Here is a 20,070-nt window from a genome sequence, read left to right on the forward strand (position 1 = left end):
GGGGGGGGGGGGGGGAGGCACTGGCTCCACAATCCACTGCCAAATCTTCTCATTTCAGGGGCTTTGTGGGGGGAGGGTGTGTGTGTGCTGATTTCTGTTTCAGAGTGGACTGGGGGCAGTAAACTGCCACTGGGACTCCTAAGCGGCTGAGGAGAAACCAGGAAATACAGACAAAACAAACTGATTAAAGCTGAGTTAGAGCCCTGGCTGGTGCTGCCAAGTGGTTAGAGCGTTGGCCAGAGCATCAAAGGGTTGTGGGCTTCATTCCTGGTCAAAGGCACATACCTGGGTTGCAGGTTGCATCCCTGGCCCTGGTCGGGGTGTATGCGGGAGGCAACCAATCAATGTGTATCTCTCACATCAATGTTCCTCTCTCTCTCTCTCTCCCTCCCTCCCCCCTCCCCCCACCCTTCCATTCTCTCTAATAAAAAAAAAATCAATGAAAAAAAAAATCCTCGGGTGAGGATTAAAAAGAAAAATTGAGTTGGAGTCCTGCCCGCATGTGACAACTGAGCTTCCACCCCCCAGGAGTCTTCAGACAGACTCATGGTAACTAACAGTCAGTAGGTGGTTCCCACGTGCCCGGGGGCAAGGCGCTCCCTCAATTAGTTAATACGGGGCTTCCTGGGCCAGGGTGGGTGCCTGACTCTAGGAGATGCTGAGCCCTGGACAATCCCCTTCGCCTTAGGATCCAAGTCCCACCTGGATTCCTCCCACCCCCAGGAGTGGAGGGGAACGCCCGCCCGTGACACAGGCTGTGTTTGCTCTGGGCCTGGCTATCGACTCCAGGGGCCTTATCGCTGGGTCCTCAGACAGGGCTGGGCGGGGCTGCGTGAGGGAGATGTGGTCCCACTGCCCCGGGGCACAGAAGGAAGGAGAAGTGGAGGGAAGGCGGCGGCAGAGCCAGCGAGAACGAAGCTGCTGGCTGTGCCATGAAAACGCTTCTGCTTTTGCTGCTGGTGCTCCCGGACTTGGCGTGGGCCTCAGGGCCCCTGCACAGGTGAGGCCACGTCCCAGCACTGTGTCCGGCCGGGGCAGGGCCCTGCTCTCACGCTGAGGGCTCCCCTGGGAGAGGAAAGCTGCTGGAGAAATAGGGAGGAGAAGGAACAGGGCCTGGGAAAGGTTGACCAAGCGGCCACCTTGTGGGAGTTAGCCTGAGTCTCCAGCCCAGCACCAGCCACTCCTGGGCCTCCACCTCTGACGGAGCTGCCTGCCTGAGCCCCAGAGGCCTTCTCATGTTGGAAACAGCAGGACTGTGCAGCTCAGAGGACCTGAGTACTCCCCCAAGGGGCTGACCACTGCCCCGAGAGGTGTGCTGTCCCTTTGCGTCAGCCCTCATGGTGTTCATGTAGAAATGCAGACCATCCCACAGCCCCATCACCCCTGATCTCCAAGAGCCTGTCTCTGGGAGGGGGTGGGGGGGGCATCTCAAGTCTAAGGGTCTGAGGGTCTACAGGAGGCTGGGCAGGCTGGGGCAGAGGGGCCCTGATCCTAGCCAAATCCTGGCACACTACCTTGCAGGCCCCTCCTGAGTAACTTCCCAATTAACCTCCGGGAAATGGGGCGGGGGAGGGGAGTCAGAGAGAGGCAGGAACGCCTCTCCTCCTCACACGGGGCTTTGTCCTCAGGGTGCCCCTCAGGAGGGGTCAGTCCCTCCGAAAGAAGCTTCGAGCTCGGGGCCAGCTCTCCGAGTTCTGGAAATCCCAGCATCTGGACATGATCCAGTTCACCGAGTCCTGCACGATGGACCAGAGTGTCAACGAGCCCCTCGTCAACTACTTGGATGTGAGGCCTCCTGGGCAAAGGCTGGGAGGGGGCAGGACACAGCCTGGCATGGCGAGGGGGCAGCAGCACTGAGGCAGTGTGGATTTCTCCTCTGGGATGACCCATAGGGACTGATGCCCGGGTCCCCTTGGACTTGGTCCAATAAGGCCCAGGGCACCTGAATGTGTGCACCTCTGTGGGAGGAGAGGGAGGAGCAGGGCCAGCCTCCCTGCCTTGCTCCCAATGATTCTCATAATAATGAGAATCAGGATAGTGATTAGATTTCCTTCCTCTCAGCCCTTCCTCTGCCTTCCACCTCTGATGGCCACTTCCCAGGTCTCTGAGCCCCGGTCTGTGCTGGCCCAGGCCCTGCCCACGGAGCTCTCCCTGGGTCCTTCCCCCTCCCCAGCACCCACACCCTGCTCCCTTCCCTCCCTTGTCTGCAGATGGAATACTTTGGCACCATCTCCATTGGCTCCCCACCGCAGAACTTCACCGTCATCTTTGATACCGGCTCCTCCAACCTCTGGGTCCCCTCTGTGTACTGCACCAGCCCGGCCTGCAGTAAGTGGTCCAGGAGCCCCCACAGGGAATGGCTGAAGGCCAGGCCTGGGATCTGGAGCCTGGCACCCTGGGGGGAGGGGTTGGGCTCCAGTAACTGGCCATCCCTGCACACCAGCCTCCCCTCTCCTCCTCTGCGTCTGCCCTGGGACTGCCTTCGGCAGAAACAGGGCTGGGTCAGGAAGAAAGTTAAAATTGATTGCTATCCAAGCTAGCAACTTCCATACTGATCAGAATCAGCAGGGGGAAACCACCACCAAAAATTTACACATTTTTGAATACTACCCCCGGAGCACCTCAAGGAATGTGGGGACAGTTCCATTGCAGTGGCTCTTTCTGGGCAGGTAGGTGGGTCAGGTTCCAGTGTGGACTGTTCACCTGCATCCGGGAGGCCTGGTGACCTCGCTCCCACATACCAGAGTGGGGGCTGGTGGGACAATGGGTGGTGGACCCATTTGGCCAGAGGTCACTCAGAGGTCTTTGTGAAAACTGGAAAAGGAAGAGCTAAGGAAAGGCATCTCAGTCCATGTAGGACAACGTTTAGAGACAATGTCTCAGGCAACACTCAAGGTGTCCATGGGGCCCTGGCCGGTTTAGCTCAGTGGAGAGAGCGTCAGCCTGCAGACTGAAGGGTCCCGGGTTCGATTCCCACATACCGGGGTTGCGGGCTCAATTCCCAGTGTGGGGCGTGCAGGAGGCAGCCAATCAGTGATTCTCTCTCATCATTGATGTTTCTAGCTCTCTCTCTTTCCCTTCCTCTCTGAAATCAATAAAAAAAAAAAAAATTTTTTTTTTTTTAAAAAAGAAAGGTGTCCATGGGTTGTGCAAGATGTTGGGAGCAATCTCCTGGAATAGCAGGAGTTTATCCTGAGTTTCTTTTGAAGGCCAGTCTCTGATGCACAGTGGTCGGCAGAGGCTGATGCCTGGCGTTTATTCTGTGTGCCCCAGGAGCTCACAGGCAATTACGTTTGCCCAGGGACAACTATTTGGCTCCTGTCAGCCCACCACGACAGGATGGGGATGTAGGGGTCACTAGGGAGGGCCATGGCCAACCTTTCCAGATGTACCTGCTCATCACTGTGTCCTCAGACCGGTCAGTTAGGGAGATTTGGTTCCCACTGCCCCGTGGGACAGAAGAAAGGAGCGGTGGCAAGGAAGGCTAAGGCAGAGCGAGAGAGGAGCTGCTGGTTGGGCCAACAGCGGAAGTTAGGGAATTAGCTCTGCACGCTGGGGTGTCAGGGTAGGGATGGTGGCAGCGAGCTGGTGGCCCAGGCAAGAGCGGCATCCTTGCTTTCCAGAGACACACCCCAGGTTCAGCCCTTCCCGGTCCAGCACGTACAGTGCCGCAGGGAGCCACTTCTTCATTCAGTATGGGACGGGGAGCTTGTCCGGAGTCATCGGAGCCGACCAGGTCTCCGTGAGTATAATTCCTTCATGTTCCCTCTCTTGGTCAGGAACTTGGGAGACAGAACACCGTTCAGAGCTCTTAGGGGAGCAGTTTCAGATCTGCCGCAGGAAGAGGTGGAAGCAAGGAGCTGGAGCTGGCTTCCAGGGAAGGGGGAGGCCTGGCTTGGCCTGAGATGCGGCCGTGGGCCAGTCTGTGCCATGTGCTGGGTCCTAGAGAGGCGGTGAGGGAGGGGGGATTCCTGCAGGACACAGGGCACCTGGTGGCAGGGTTCACAACTGGACCAATGGCCCCAGGGCACCAAGGAGACAAGACCAGGCCTCCATCTTGAAGGAAGAAGATGTCCAAGCCGGGGCAGATGGTGGGAACTCAGTTACTGAAATAAGGCAACAAGGTAGGGGCTGGGAGTCCAATCATAGAGACAAGGCAGAATCCAAGTCCCAGGTCAGCCCTGAACTCGATGCTGAGCTCATGAGCTGCTCCTTAAACTCCTTTGACCAAAGGTCCCATGGGTCCCAGAACTGTGGGAACCTGACCAAGGTGGGGACAGAGAGCCAGGGGAGCCCCGGTCCTGCCCTACCCAGGTTTATGGGTACAGGAGCAGTAGTCCCCGCCTTTCCACGGTTCGCTTTCTGTGGTTGTAGTTATCCTCAGCCAACCACAGCCTGAAAGTATGAAATAAAAAATTCCAGAAATAAACATTTCCTAAGTTCCAAATTGCACGCTGATCTGAGGAGCAGGATGAAGTCTTGTGCTACTTCACTCTGTCCCACCCGGGATGTGGATTGTTCCTTCATCCAGTGTATCCACACTGTATGCGCTCTCTGCCCATTAATCACTTAGTAGACAACTCAGTTATCAGATCAGTTATCAAAGAGAGAAAAAGAGATCACTTTAAGTAACTTCTATTAGTGTATTGTTTTGTTCTATTTTATTATTAGCTATTGTTAATCTCTTATAGTGCCTAACTTATAAATTAAACTTTATTATAGGTACATATAGGAAAAAAAACAGTCTATGTAGGGTTCGGTATTATCCTTAGTTTCAGGCTTCCACTGGAGGTTTTGGAATGTCCACCCTGTGGATAAGGGGGGACTATGGTCTATGCCCAGGCCTTTGGGGAAATAGAGGCTGACCCACTCCTGATGAGCATTGTTACAGTTCTGGGGGGTCCTGCCACAGGGCTCAGACTCCATCAACATCCCTTTAAAGTGGTTGGGAGTAGAACACATGGAGTGAAAAAAAAATGCCAAGAGCAAGAAACACAGCGTCTATGTAAAAAAAATACCACATACAGATAAAACAACACACTGTGTTTTCTATTAGAACATATGTAAAGGCACAAATGACTGCTTAGAAGGCTACGACACATTCCTAACTGATCATCATAGTTACCCCTGGGAAGCAGAGGAGGGCATGGAAGGAGAATTGTGTCCTTTGCTGCTGCTTATCTGCTGGCTCGCTGGGTGGTGTGGGGCAACAGCCAAGCCCATGGCAACTGCAGCTTCCCTTGGTTTCTCCTTCAAGTTTCCTGGCTCCCAGCCCAGCTGCACGTTTAACTCCGTAACGGACAGTGGCAGCTAGGGCTACAGGACACGCCAAGCATTGAGGCTTAGAGGCAGTGAGAGAACAATGTGGGTTCTAGTCCACCCTCAACCTCAAAGTTCCAATTCACCCTTCTCCCACCTGACACCTGTCTTCCCTGACTGACTGCCAAACTGTAGACTTCAGTCTGCAACACCAGGACAAAGCGAATTCCTACTGTACACCATTTAACCAGCACCTGTCATGGCATACAGTCAACTGTCCAGAATACAATCCTTTGTGTATGTAGCTCCTAATGGCTCTGCTTCTCTGATACAGATAAGCAAGGACGTGCTAAAAATTGTGGATGCAGCTAATGCAACCCTTATGAGACAATTACAGCCTGAAATGTATATACTAGAAAAGCTGAAAACCAACCATCTGAGCATCTACGTTAGGCAATAAAAAATAAGAAAACAAGCAAACCACAAGCAACAACAAATCAAACCCAAAGAAAGAAGGATGGAAATAAATAGAAAAATGGGATGTATGTCAATCAAACAGAAAAGTCATACAATAGAGAAAATCAACAAAACCAAGTATTAACTCTTTACAAAGATTAATAAAATTCATAAACCTCTAGCAAAATTAATTAAAAACTGAAAGAAAATACAACTTAATATTAGAAATGAAAAATAATGCATTAATAAAGACCCTGAAAACATTAAAATGATAATAGGGTATCAAGAATAATTTGATATTGATAAATTTGACAATTTTAAAAAAAATGGCAAATGCCTTGAGAAATACAGCATGCTAAAACTGACACAAGAAAAACATAGAAAATATGATACTCCAATGTCTATTTAAATATTGACTGTTATTAAAAACCTCTCCACAAGAAAACTCTAGGCCCAGGTAACCTCAGTGGTAAATTCTTCCAAAGAAATAGCACCAACCTTACACAAATTCTCCCAGATAACTGATAAAGAAAGAACACTTGTCCTAGCTGGTTTGGCTCAGTGGATAGAGCATCGGCCTACAGACTGAAGGGTCCCGGGTTGGATTCTGGCCAAGGGCACATGCCTGGGTTGTAGGTTCGATCCCCAGTGTGGGGTATGCAGGAAGCAGCTGACCAATGATTCTCTGTCATCATTGATGTTTCTATTTCTCTCCCTTTCTCTCTGAAATCAATAATATATATATATGGAACACTTCATAATATCATGATGTCTTATAATAATATAAAAAACATTGAATACCTACAAGTATCGAACACCTACAAGTAACAAAATAATGTGCAAGATCTCTACTCTAAAAACTGTAAAATATTACTGAGTGAAATTAAGAAAGATCTATATAAATTGAAGATAAACCATGCTTATGATTCAGTATTATAAATAAGTCAATTTTTCATCAATCAAAACAAGAGCAATTTTTATTAGAAATTGACAAGCCAATTCTAAAATTTATATGAATATGTAATACAATCTAGATGAAGAAAAATACTACCAAGTATAAGAGATTATGAATATATAGTAATTTAGATATGTAATATTGACACAGGATAGGCAAATAGAAAAATAGAACAAAATAGAAAATTCAGAGACTAGTCACACAGTCACCTGACCTACATTGAACATGATACTGTAGTGGAGGAAATGATGGTGTAGGTATTAAATGGTACTAAGTCATCTGGATATCCATATAGTAAAAAAAAAAAAAAAGAATCTATAATGACTCCTACCTCACACGTCAATCATAGAACTTCTCATAGACTATAGATATAACTGGGAAAAGTGAAACAATAAAGCTTTTAAAAGAAAACATAGAAAAATATCTTTATGACCTTAAGGTAGGCAAAATTTTCTGAAGTTACAAAACCCACTAATTAAAAAGAAAAAGATTGATAAATTTGACTATATTGAAATACATATCTTCTGTTCATCAAAAAACACCATTAGAGAGTAAAAACGCCAGCCACAGCCCGGAGATGTTTCTAATATATACATCCAACAAAGGACTTGATTCCAATCAATAAGAAAAATGCAGACAACCTACTTCACAAAAGGAGCTATCCAACGTCCAATGTCATTAGTCACCAGGAAATACAAATGAAAACCAAATATACCGGCTGCATATCCACCAGAAGATTGAGAAGGAAAAGAAGGCCACGTCCAGTGTTGGTGAAGATATGAAGCTACTGGCAACGGAACTCTCAAAATATTGGTACTGAAAACATGGATTGGTACAAATCACTTTGGAAAATTCTGTCAATATTTATTCAGTTCTGTCAGTATTTACGCATATTCTATGATCTAACAATTTTACTCCCAAACATATATCCAACAGAAACATGTACACGTGTTCACCCAAAGACAAGTACAAGCTGCATTATTAGCAATAGTCAAGTACAGGAAGCAACCCAAATATGCCGCATGGTAGAATGCATACATGCTGATGGCATATTCAGACTGTGTAATACAAAGACAATGAACAAATTAAAACAGCGTGCAACAAGCGTAATGTTGGGTGACAGAAGCCAGCTACCAAAGAATTCATACTATATGATTCCATTTGTATGAAATTAAAAAATAAGCAAAGCCAATACAGGCTGTTAGAAACCAGGAGACTGGTCACTTGTGAGGAAAGGTGTGATAATTGGCAGGGTGCTGGGGGGCTCTGGGGGTTGCAATGTCCTGCTGCTCAGTTTGGGAGCTTGCTCACATGGGTGAGTACAGTTTGTGAACCCTCACTGAACGGCACACCTACGATTTCTGTATTATACTTCGGCAAAAAGGGTTTACATTTAAACATTGAGTGGGACTATGGTGAAAATCGTTGTGCCCATTTAATCAAGAAAGGTTGAGTCGGAGAAGAATTAGCTTCAGGAGAGAGGAGAAGCTGGGGATCGGAGGCCCTTTGCCAAAGAGCTCCTGGGCAAATTCCCTCTGGGCTTTCTCCCGTCAGGTGGAAGGGCTGACTGTGGTCGGCCAGCAGTTTGGAGAGAGTGTCACGGAGCCTGGCCAGACCTTTGTGGACGCAGAGTTCGATGGCATTCTGGGCCTGGGATACCCCTCCTTGGCTGTTGGAGGGGTGACTCCAGTGTTCGACAACATGATGGCCCAGAACCTGGTGGACGTACCCATGTTTTCTGTCTACATGAGCAGGTAAGGCCCGTCAAGCCTGCCAGGCTGAGGTCAGTTATACCTCCAGGGGGACAGCATGGGGCCGCTGAAAGAGCACTCGACGTAGCAGTCACACACCGGGGCTGGATCTCTTGTTAGTCCAGCTGTGTGATTTGGGGCAAAACACTGAACCTCTCTGACTATTGAGAAAATGGGATTTGCCTCAGAAAGTCGTTGTGAAGAGCACTTTGTAAACTGTAGCATGCTGGACTAATTTAAGGAATACCTGGAATTAGATACAGTGGGGCCTTGACTTACGAGTTTAATTCATTCCAAGACCGAGCTCATTAAGGAGCTCGTTAAGGAGCTCGTTAACTCAAATTACTCTATCAACTCAATGCAAAAAATCGGCGGAGAGACAGCTGGTATCTCAAAAAACTTGTTAGTCGGGACACTCGTAAGTCAAGGCCCCACTGTATTCATTTATGCAGTGAATAACTACTTCTCAAGCCCCTCTTATGTGCTGAGCACAATGCTGGGCACTGGGAATACAATGAAGCTAGAAAGACCGTCCCCGTCCTCAAGAAGCTTAATCCCAGTGGGGGAGGCGGAAAAAATTTACAATAAGCTGATAGTAAAATAATCACATGTTCATGGATGGATAAGCAAATGTGATATATACATACAATAGAATACATTCAGCACATGCCACCACAGGGATACATCTGGAGGACGTTATGCTAAGTGAACTAAGTCTGTCACAAAAGGACCCCTTGTATGATTTCACTTATAGGAAGCACCTAGAGTGGTCAAATTCATAGAAATCGATAGTAGAATGGTGGTTGCCAGAGACTGAGGAAGGGGAAATGGGAAGTTATTGAATGACTGTAAAATTTTGGTTTTGTAGGATGAAAGGTTCTATAGACTGGTTACACAACGGTGTGGATATACTTAACACAACTAAGCTGTAAACTTAAAATGATTACGATGGGCCCAGGCTGGGGGGGCTCAGTTGTTTGGAGTGTCGTCCCATGCACGGAAGGGTTATGGGTTTGATTCCCGGTCAGGGCGCATAACCAGGCTTGTGGTTCATTCACAAATCACTGGGCAGAGCTGTCTCTCTTCTTTCGCCCACAAATTCCAGACTAACCGACGCACAGTCATTGGAAGCCTGGTCTCAAAGCCCGAGCTTGTGTTTCTGCCTGTCTAGGTACTTGGTGGGAGTGATCAGACCACGAGGCGGGAGCTCACTCCCAGGGTTTTCCCGTGGCCCTTCCTTGGCAGCCTGCCTTTCTCTCCCTGCAGTGACCCAGAAGGCGGTGCGGGGAGCGAGCTGATTTTCGGAGGCTATGACCACTCCCATTTCTCTGGGAGTCTGAACTGGGTCCCGGTCACCAAGCAAGGCTACTGGCAGATAGCGCTGGACACGTGAGTATCCTCCACAGAGTTTGGTGTTGAGGGAAGAACTCATAACTCATAGCAGACACAACTCACATTGACCTGAATGGAAGTGCTGCTCACTGGGAGAGGATGCCAGGAGCCTGCGTGAGGCTAGAGGCGTGGAGGTGCCGAGCAGAGGTGCAGGAAGGAGCATCAGTAACCAGGGTGACAGGCACGCGGTACCAACGACCAGCTTCCTTCCTTGTAGGAGAGGTGCGCCTTCAACTCAACCCATGGTAAATACAAACACTCCACCAGCTGCTTCTTGTTCACTCAACATAAATTAACACACAGACAAGGGCTGATTGAAATGGGTGCAGAAGTGAATTGGATTCAGATTGTGCCTGCATAAAGGATGCACGGAAGGTGAGACGCACATACAAGCGACTGCATGTAAAGAGGACAGTGATCAGTGCTCCATGAGATGTGCCACCAAGGTGACCCAGCAGACAGGGCAAGGCAGCTTCTGTCTGAAGAAATCCTTGGATTTCATGGAGGTGGCAGCACTGACTGAGCGCCCCCCCCCTCCCGGTCCCCTACACACGCACCTGGGCATGGAGCAATGGGAAAGTGGGATTGGATGTCTGACACCTTCCTGGCACTGTATTAGACTGTGGTGAGCTGGCACGGCCATGGCATACTCAGCCCCAGGGCGCCTTATGTGCTGCGCCAGCTCAGCCTGGTTCTGTGACCCTGAGAGGGGGCAGTGAAGGATTGAGAAAAGACAGGCAAGAGAAGAAAGCTGAGTCTCGGTGGGACGCTGCCCTCTCTGATGGAGAGAGACAACACCACAGACTACAAGCCGTGTCTTTATTTTATAGTCAGATTCCAAGAGGCAAAGTAAGGGTGTGGTCAAGATGTTTACAATAGTCTCATGGGTTTCGAATCTACTCAATTACATGCACCTGAACTCTATCAAGCCCACATCACTCAGGCTCGTGGGGCCACGTGTTCAGACCATAGGTTCAACCTTACAACTATAGCTGTTGATATAATTGTGCTGGGAGGGCTCTGCCCTCCAAGCTGGGACTTGCACGTGGCCACAAGAACTGTGCCCTCTCATTAGTCCGAGGCTTAAACCTGTCCAAACACTGTAGCCACTCTCCACATTAGACAATGCAGGGACTCAAAAAACGTAATTCAAGTGTCAACTCAGCCAGGAACAAGTTCCTGCAAAGGTGCCAGCCATGTGCCAGGCATGTGCTTCAGGTATCAGAGAGCTCAGCAGGGAGTGAGAGCTGGAGGCTGGAGAGAGGGGACAAGAAGCGAAGAGGTGAGGGACTGACCACGCTTCCTTTGCCCTCAGAATCCAGGTGGGGGGCGCCGTGATGTTCTGCTCAGAAGGCTGCCAGGCCATTGTGGACACAGGGACCTCCCTCATCACAGGCCCCCCGGCTGAGATCAAGCAGCTGCAGAAGGCGATAGGGGCAGAGCCCGTGGATGGAGAAGTGTGTGCTTGTCTGGGTAGGAGGGGGGAGCGGGGGTGGGGCCTCTCTTGGGAGACGGGAGATTCTAAACTGATCCTCTGTGGGGTGTTTTAGTATGCCGTGGAGTGTGACAATCTCAATGTCATGCCGGATGTCACCTTCACCATCAATGGAGTCCCCTACACTCTTCAACCAACTGCCTACACCCTGCTGGTAAGAACTGTTTCCTCACTTGGGGTGGTGAAGACACAATACTGTGTACAGATGATGTGTTATAGAATGGTACACCTGAAACCTGTATCATTGTATTAACCAGTGTCACCACAATACAATTTTTTAAAAAAGCACACACACACACACACACACACATACACACACACACACATATATTCACAATATAGCAGAAAAGAATTAAAGGACTGTTTCCTCATTCTGCACGTCACAGGGCCTTCCCCAGATACCTGCCACTTCCCCTTTTCAAACAGTTGCCTGCACTCAGGCCACATCTATCCCAAGTCCTCCCCATCTTACCCTGCACTGAAGTGGCACTTCCTCAGGGAAGGACACAGCTGCCTGTGTGTGGTGGAAAGACCACTGGGCTGGTTCTCTAACTTCCTGCTCGGCCATGAAGCAGCAGCAAACCTGGAACAGGCCGTTCAATGAGGTTCTCTGACATTGTCACTAACCTCAACCACCAAGTCAGACTGGGGATGCTATTACCCCATTTTATAGACCAGGACATTGAGACCCAGAGAGTTAATGGTTCTAGATGTGAGATGCTTGGGTTGGGAGGTACAGAATAAGGTTATATCTCTTCTAATATATATATAGATTAACATGCTTCTCAAACCAGAGGATGCCTTGGTGCAGTAGATGCGTAAGTATGAAGGGAGAGGTAGAAAGGGAACCCCCAGGTGTTTGAGAAATCCATGACCACCTCATACACAGTGACAGATTTTCAGTATCATACTTCTTTGGTGACACACTTTAATGCACTAACCTTGCCCAAGAGTCACCCACAGCATCAGCGTGACTGCGCCAGAATCGAGGTGCTAAGGGATAGACTGAGGGCTTTAGGGATTTACCTACCCCCGCACCTTGATTGCCATTAACCCCTTCCCTAAGCCACTTTTACTATTACAGTTACAGTAAAAGTGAAAACAAATGTCTTTTTAAAAATTTTTTCTTTATTGATTAAGGTATTACATATATGTCCTTATGGCCCCATTGCCCCCCCCCCCACTCATGCCCTCACCCCCCTGTTGTCTGTGTCCATTGCTTAGGCTTATATGCATGCATACAAGTCCCTTGGTTGATCTCTCCCCCTTACCCCCACCCTCCCTTACCTTCCCTCTGAGGTTTGAGCATCTGATCGATGCTTCTCTGTCTCTGGATCAGGAAAACAAATGTCTTACTTTAAAACACAGCTTCATGTCAAGTCCCCTAAACTCCTCCAACAAAGGAATTCTGCAGCTGCCACTGTGACCACCACACTGAGGACAAGCTAGACATTTCAACTGCCAAATTCATCAGTCTCTACACCCGTCACCACTCCAGCACCCCCTCCCACCTTCACCCTCTGTGAGTCCCTGCTCACCCCCACGCCCTTTCCTGTACCCAATATGGTGCCACTGTCCTTTTCTGCCAGCACATTTCCATCAGAGCCACCTCAACCCATCACGGATGCTGTAATACCTTTGCATTCTTATCCCCGTCCTCTCAAGAAGGCTCTTTAGCCCTCCGCAAATCTTCCCACTCCCTCATCAGCAACCTCAAACTTCCAGTGGTTGTTGGAAAGACCACACCTGTCTGTTAGATCCCAACTCTTGGCCAAACTGAAAAATAAGATTGGGGGAGGTCCTCATGGAGTAAGGGATGCCTACTTGCCTTACACCTAGTAGGAGCCACTCAAGTGATTCTTTCCAGAACAAGAAAATAGCAGTGGCTAGCCAGGGGTGGGCAAACTTTTTGACTCGAGGGCCACAATGGGTTCTTAAACTGGACCGGAGGGCCGGAACAAAAGCATGGATGGAGTGTTTGTGTGAACTAATATAAATTCAAAGTAAACATCATTACATAAAAGGGTACGGTCTTTTTTTTTTTAGTTTTATTCATTTCAAACGGGCCGGATCCGGCCCGCGGGCTGTAGTTTGCCCACGGCTGGGCTAGCCATTTATAAGCGGTTTCTCTCCCTTAAAAAATTTGACTTGAGCTCCACCAGAAACTAAAGAAACCAGAGTTTAAGTCAAGGTCTTCTAATGCCAAATCTTTTGTTCTTCCAGCCGTGAGTCAAGCTTTTGGTTTTCCCAATGGTGAAATGGTGTTGGGGGGTGGGAGTGTATAATAGATGAACAATTCTCAAAATCGTAGAACTTAGAAGCCCAGACCCACATCTATCAAACACTTTAACCCTTTGCGGTCCAATTTTATTTTTGGAATTCAAACAGTCTGGTCCGAATTGGAAGTCCTTCCTCTCTTGGTTGCAGTAGTTCCCTGGCGGAAATTGCCAATTAGCTCAATCACCAACTGGACGTTGGACCTGCTACTAGCACCTGGTCTGTCGAGTCAGCCTCGACGTTGGACCGAAAAGGGTTAATGAATACATCGGTAGAGGTGTATGAAGCAGGAGGAAGAACCAGCCAACCAAAACTGTGAAGCAGCTGTCTAAGGCCATTCCGTGCGGCCACCACCACCACACAGTGTCGCTGAAGGCAGCACTCCTTCCTTCTTCCCCTGTATGTCACTTACCTTCTTCTTTCCACCCCCAGGACTTCGTAGATGGAATGGAGTTCTGCTCCAGTGGCTTTCAAGGCCTTGACATCCAGCCTCCAGCCGGGCCCCTCTGGATCCTGGGCGACGTCTTCATTAGACAGTTTTACTCTGTCTTTGACCGAGGGGATAACCGTGTGGGGCTGGCCCCAGCCGTCCCCTAAAGAGGGGCCTCCTGTCTGTGCCTGCTGCTTAACACCCCTTAACATCCAGCTGGGCCTGTCAGGTTGGGGCATTATTCACACCTGTCAAAAACTCATTTCCAATAGATTGCATTTGTTCAAAGGGGCAACTTCAATTAGAAATAAACACAGCTGAGACTGCACGAGTGCGGGCGCACACACACGCTCACACATTTCCATATATCACCACCTCTACCACCATCATGATAGGATTAAGTTGTATGCCCAAACTTTTTATTGCTTTTGGCTAACATTTTATTATGGAAATCTCCAATTATGGGCATTATGTATAGAAGCAGAGATTATCCTATATAATAAAAGCATAGTATGCAAATTGTTCCTCTGGGAGTTTGACCAGGGGGCGGGGCCAGCCAGGGGAAGGGAGGGAGTACCCGGCAGGCAGCCAGCAGCTGCTAGGGACTTGGGCCTCCAGTAGTGTAAGAAATCCCTATGCACACCCCACCTGCACATGGCCAGGACTGTTTTTTTCTGCACCACCACCCACTCCTCTCTCCAGCCCCACATACCTGGATTATTTTGAAACAAATTCTTAGCATCACATCATAAGTCACCACATCAAGGATTTATCCATAAATCCTTGTAACTTCCTAAATGTGCGGTCAGTGTTCAAGGGGTTCCTATTGTCTCATAAATGTTTGGTCACATTTGCAGTTGACTTGTGTGTATCAGGATTCGAAAGTCCACAAATTACACTTACTTGAGATGTCTCTTTTCATCTGTAGAGTTTACCACATTCTGAACTTTGCAGAGGTGTCATGTAACGTGGTTCTCTGGGCTCATCTTTTCTATAAAATGGTAGTTGGATCTAGGGGCCTGATTTTGTGGCAAGAATACTCCATAGGTGGTGCTGGGCACATCCCACTGTAACCCATCAGGAGACAGTAATGCTTGGCGCCTGTCTGGTAGGAGTGGTAGGGATGGTGAGTGGGTCCCAGAGTTCTCAGCCTCATCCATCCATTTATGACAAATTTCCCTTTGGTATTTTTTGAAAATTTTTCCCTTTATTTTATTTTATTTTATTTTATTTTTGGTATTTTACCTCAAGGTTTTGGCAGCCATTGATGATCAGTGCTTAGCTCCACGGTGTCATTAGGAAGGGATACAAAACAGGGATTTTTCTAATTCTGTTTTTCCTCCTGTATTTGTTAGCTGGGATTCTTTTCTAAAAATAACTAATAAAATAAAATAAAAATAACTCTTTTACTCGTAGACACAGAGAATAGATTGCTGATTGCCAGAGGGGAGGGGAATTGGGGAACTGGGTGAAAAAGGTGAAGTCCAAATTGATAGTTACAAAACAGTCACAGGGATGTCAAGTACGGCTTAGGGAATATACTCAATAATGTTGTCATAACTATGCATGGTGCCAGGTGAGTACTGAAAATATAGGGGGAAACGCTTTATAAAGTATATAATTGTCTCCAGTGGTCGGCAAACTGCGGCCTGCGAGCCACATGCGGCTCTTTGGCCCCTTGAGTGTGGCTCTTCCTAAGCCTTAGGAGTACCCTAATTAACTTAATAACAATGTACCTACCTATATAGTTTAAGTTTAAAACATTTGGCTCTCAAAAGAAATTTCAATTGTTGTACTGTTGATATTTGGCTCTGTTGACTAATGAGTTTGCCAACCACTGGTCTAGCCACATGCTGTACAACTGAACTAATAGAAAATAATATTAAATATAAGCTGTAAATGAAAACTAAAATTTTAAAAATAATAAAATAAAATAAGGCCCTCAAGCCCCCTCTTTTATCAACGGTTTGCTCACCATGAGGTACAGCTCATACAGGAAAGGCAAAATTACTTGTTTCCCCCCCTTTCTTTACCAGTTTCAGAACAATGAGTGCTTCAGCTTACTGCAGTTTTTAGTGCTCAGTCACCCCACCTTTACTTAGCCAGTGGGCCCTGAACTTTTTACTTCACACAATACAAAGAGTTGTTCCATAGAAGCATAGAGCAGACTGTGGAATCTCAGAGGGAAGGTGGGGGAGGGTGGGTGGGTGGGAAGAGATCAACTAAAGAGCTTGTATGCATATATGCATAACCCATGGACACAGACAATAGGGTGATGAAGGCCTGGGGTGGGGGGTGGGGACTGGCTAGAAGGGGTCAATTGGGAGAAAAGGGGACATATGTAATACTTTCAACAATAAAGGTTTAATTAAAAAAAAAGACTTGTTCCATTTTCCAAAGAGTCCTGGTACCGTGAAGTGTGTTTATATGTTTGTTGTAAATGGAAATATTTCATAGTACGGGGGGTGAGAGATGGAGAGAGAGATATTACAGGATACAGTAAGAGGCTCTGAATGAACCCTTCCCACGTGTGGGGCCCAGGGCCGGTCCATCGGTCCATCCGTCCATCCTGAGGAAGCAGACATGGAGAATCAGGGTCGGAGGCGCACCCCACTCCAGTGGGATCTCTTGCCACCAGAAACAACTTGTCTTTCTTTTCCTTCTTTTCACTTTTTTTTCCAAAATGGAAATATCTTCATGCTTTTTCTTATTATAAAATATGTAAAAGTCCTTCATGCTCCTCCCCCTTGGAGATAAGCATTATTATCATTTGAAGTTGTTTGATACAGACCTTTTTTTGCCCAGAGAAACAGATGAAGGTGAGTATTGGTAAGAAAGCCTTGCTCTTTCTTCAGGAAAAGACACCATACTCGTCCCTAAACTGTTCTTCATTCATCCCGTGTCAGACAGCAACTCATTCCTTCTCACGTCTGTACGGTGTCCAATTATTTGTCAAATCTTCTCTTAACGAACATTAGTTAATTTGGGGTTTAATTCAACCCAATCTGATCAACACTTATTACTTATTTTGTGCCCAGTGCTAAGCGAGGCCCTCTAAGACCCGGGAGACAACCGGCCCTGGCCTTCCCTTTGGGCAGTAGGGGTCGTGGAAAACACGCCAGGCTCACAGATCACCTAGATCACATCTGGGCTCCACCTCTCACCAGACTGGTGGCGTTGGCTCATTCCTTCATGTCCGTCAGATCCACCCCCAGGACTGCTGGGAAGAGTCAGAGCTTCACCTGGTGGGAGTGTGGCTCATGCTGTCAGCGGCCCTTCCCCTTCACGTATCTTGGTCATGGCTCCCACACATATACAGTGGGGCCTTGACTTACGAGTTTAATTCGTTCCGTGACGGAGCTCATAACTCAAATTACTCGTATGTCAAATCAATTGTGAAGAGTGAGAGACGTGATGCTGGGCTGATGTTGTGGCGTTCACTGTGACGTTCGCTGCGCTAACTAGCGGCGGGGTATCTGAAGCTGGTTCGTAACCCGAATTTTAGCTCGCAACTCAAAGCAAAAAAATCGGCCAAGAGACGGCTCATATCTCGAAAACCTCGTTCGTCGGGACACTCGTAAGTCAAGGCCCCACTGTATACACTGTTTTTGTGGGGTTTTTTCTACTTATTTTCTTCACTGACTTATTGCTTTTAGATTTCATTAAGAACAGCCTGATCCAAATAAGCTCTCCAAGTAGCATAATAGAGTGGTTAGCAACACAGGCTCCGGAGTCAGACAGCTCCTGGCACCAGGGCGGGACCTCTGCACCTCAGTTTCTTCATCTGTAGAATGGGCGTGGTAACAAGAACTGCCCCCGGGGTTACTGAGAGGATTCAACAGCCTGATGCATGCGTGGGAACACTTAACTAGCTTGTGTGTCTGTGCTCGCCCAGGGCCCGACTGGCCTGCACCCAGCACAGGCGCATCGCACACCAAGCGGAAGCCCCAGAGTAAAAAGGCTGAATGACTTTTCCTCTAAAACAAGCACTCCAGGAGCCAAGTAGAAGCCGATGGTTAGAGAGCACCCTGCAGGCTTTCTCCCTGCAGGGCCTGGGCCTCCCTGGTGTGTTGATGTGCCGCCTGCCTGGCGCCAGGAGGCTCCGGGATGGGGGCCTGGAGTATGAAAGTGACACTTACACCACACGTGCAGGAAGTGAAAGCGACTCAGTCCTCAGGCTGCCCTAACCCAGTTCCACTCTGAGCACACTGGTCCCTCAGGGCAGAAGTGACGCTTCTGTCAGCATGAGCTAAACACCGCCTCTTCCTCCCCACCCCCCGCCACCCCAGTGTAAACCTACTTAGCCCTATTAGCTGCTATGAGTTTCCCAAAACTGACCTTTGCTCTGTGTGACCTTCACATCTGTGGTGTTAGTCCTTGTCCATGTGCTTGTCCCATGACCCATGTCTGATTCTAGTCACAAACCTCTCAGGGAGGGGCCTAGTGCTTTGGCCAAGCTTCCCTGTGCGGTGGGAATTGTCAAAGGATGCTAAATCCATCTCCTAGGGCTGCCACAACCAGTGCCACAGACTGGGTGGCTTAAAATAACAGAAATGTATTGTCTCACAGTTCTGGAGGCTAGAAGTCCAAGATGAAGGTGTCAACAGGGCCATCCTGGCTCTGAAACCAGTCGGGGAGAATTCCTCCTTGCCTCTTCCTAGCTTCTGGCAATCCCTGGTGCTCCTGGTCTCGTAGCTACAACCCTTCCATCTGTGCCTCTGATGTCACATGGTGTCCCCCTATGTGTCCATGTCTCTGTCTTTTCTCCTCTCTCATAAAGTCGCCAGTTATATTGGATTAAGGTCTGTCCTACTCAAGTCTGAGCTCATGTCAACAGACCGACCCTTCCAGGACCCTGTTTTTAAATAAGGTCATTCTGAGGACCTGGGAGCCCGGACTTCAACATACCTTCCGGGAGACACAGTTCAACTCATGACAGATGCTTTGCTAACGAACTGCTCTTAAATTTGATTTTTGGCCTCTTAAAATCCTTTCAGAAGCTTTCTGATATTTTATCTTTCTTTTCCTCCTCCCATCCCCCTCACAACAAATCTGTGAATTAGGCAGAACAGCTTTTATTACCCTGTTTTCTAAATGGGGAAATTGGAGTGTAAAACAATGAAACAGTTAGTTAAAAGTAGAAGTGAATCCATGTCTCCCGGCTCCTAATCCACAGCGTCTCATGTAATCGCTTCCCCCAAGCCCAGGGGATCTCGAATGCAAGGATGGCAGGTAGATTCTAGTCAGTCCACATGCGTTTGCTGCTGAAAGGTCAATGGTTGCTGATCCCAAGAGGACCCAGACAGCATCCTCCTGTCTGCTCTAGTGTGGAAATAAGGCCCTGCTAAGAGGATCCACGGAGCCTGCTATTCCTTGGAGGAGCTGTCCCTCTCCTGTTCTCTGTGAGCCAGGTTCCTGTCATCATCAACATTACAGGGGTGAACACAGGCCTTACGTTACACCTCTCAGATTCTCTCTTCTGAAAATCGAATGCTGAGTGGGACCCCATGGCTGAGGCATGCGTGGCAGGCACACGGAGAGACAGCCCCCAAGTCCCCAGTGCCCAGACCACCAGGGCCGCTCGGCTCTGTCCTCCCTAGGCCTTGTTGCTCATCTCTTCCTACAGTTCTCAACTGAAAATCTCTGGCATACACACCTCCTACTAGGGCGGGAGACCAGAGGACTGTCCTGCCGTGGGAGTCGGCGGTCTCAGGACTGTGAGGCCTGGTCCCTTCTCTAAGTAAAGTTTGAGAACATGGCTCAGTGACTTCGGCTCATCAAAGAACGTGTGCTTGGAAGGATGGTCAGGGTAGAGAAAAGGTGTGAGAACTTACTTAATATCCCACCCACCTGGGCTGTGTCAAGGACACCAGGACTTGGAACTACAAGTCCAGACCTCAGGACCATAACAAGCTCCTACTTGAACCATGTCCAGCACGGCCAGGGGTGAACCTGAGGAGGGGCGGTGGAGGATTACAGAAGACAAGACAGGACGCCAGGACTTGGAACTACAAGTCCAGATCTCAGGACCATAACAAGCTCCTACTTGAACCGT

General features: G+C 48.4%; 1 protein-coding gene across 3 annotated transcripts; it reads left to right on the forward strand.

Moving 5' to 3' along the window:
• Positions 1-872: 872 nt before the first annotated feature.
• Positions 873-14,563, forward strand: CTSE (cathepsin E). 3 transcript variants are annotated; one of them, XM_005885248.2, is made up of 9 exons: positions 873-1,000; positions 1,629-1,785; positions 2,211-2,328; positions 3,624-3,742; positions 8,225-8,424; positions 9,688-9,810; positions 11,129-11,270; positions 11,364-11,462; positions 14,018-14,563. In XM_005885248.2, exons 1-9 carry the CDS (start codon positions 933-935, stop codon positions 14,180-14,182), a joined length of 1,191 nt encoding a protein of 396 aa, XP_005885310.1. In that variant the 5' UTR covers positions 873-932; the 3' UTR covers positions 14,183-14,563. The 3 variants fall into 3 exon arrangements, with proteins under 3 accessions (XP_005885310.1, XP_014387990.1, XP_014387991.1); XM_014532504.1 differs by lacking the exon at positions 14,018-14,563 and adding an exon at positions 13,697-13,828; XM_014532505.1 differs by lacking the exon at positions 14,018-14,563 and adding an exon at positions 13,736-13,828.
• Positions 14,564-20,070: the final 5,507 nt, after the last annotated feature.

The sequence above is a fragment of the Myotis brandtii genome, unplaced genomic scaffold, assembly GCF_000412655.1.
Source record: "Myotis brandtii unplaced genomic scaffold, ASM41265v1 scaffold898, whole genome shotgun sequence".
NCBI lineage: Eukaryota > Metazoa > Chordata > Mammalia > Chiroptera > Vespertilionidae > Myotis > Myotis brandtii.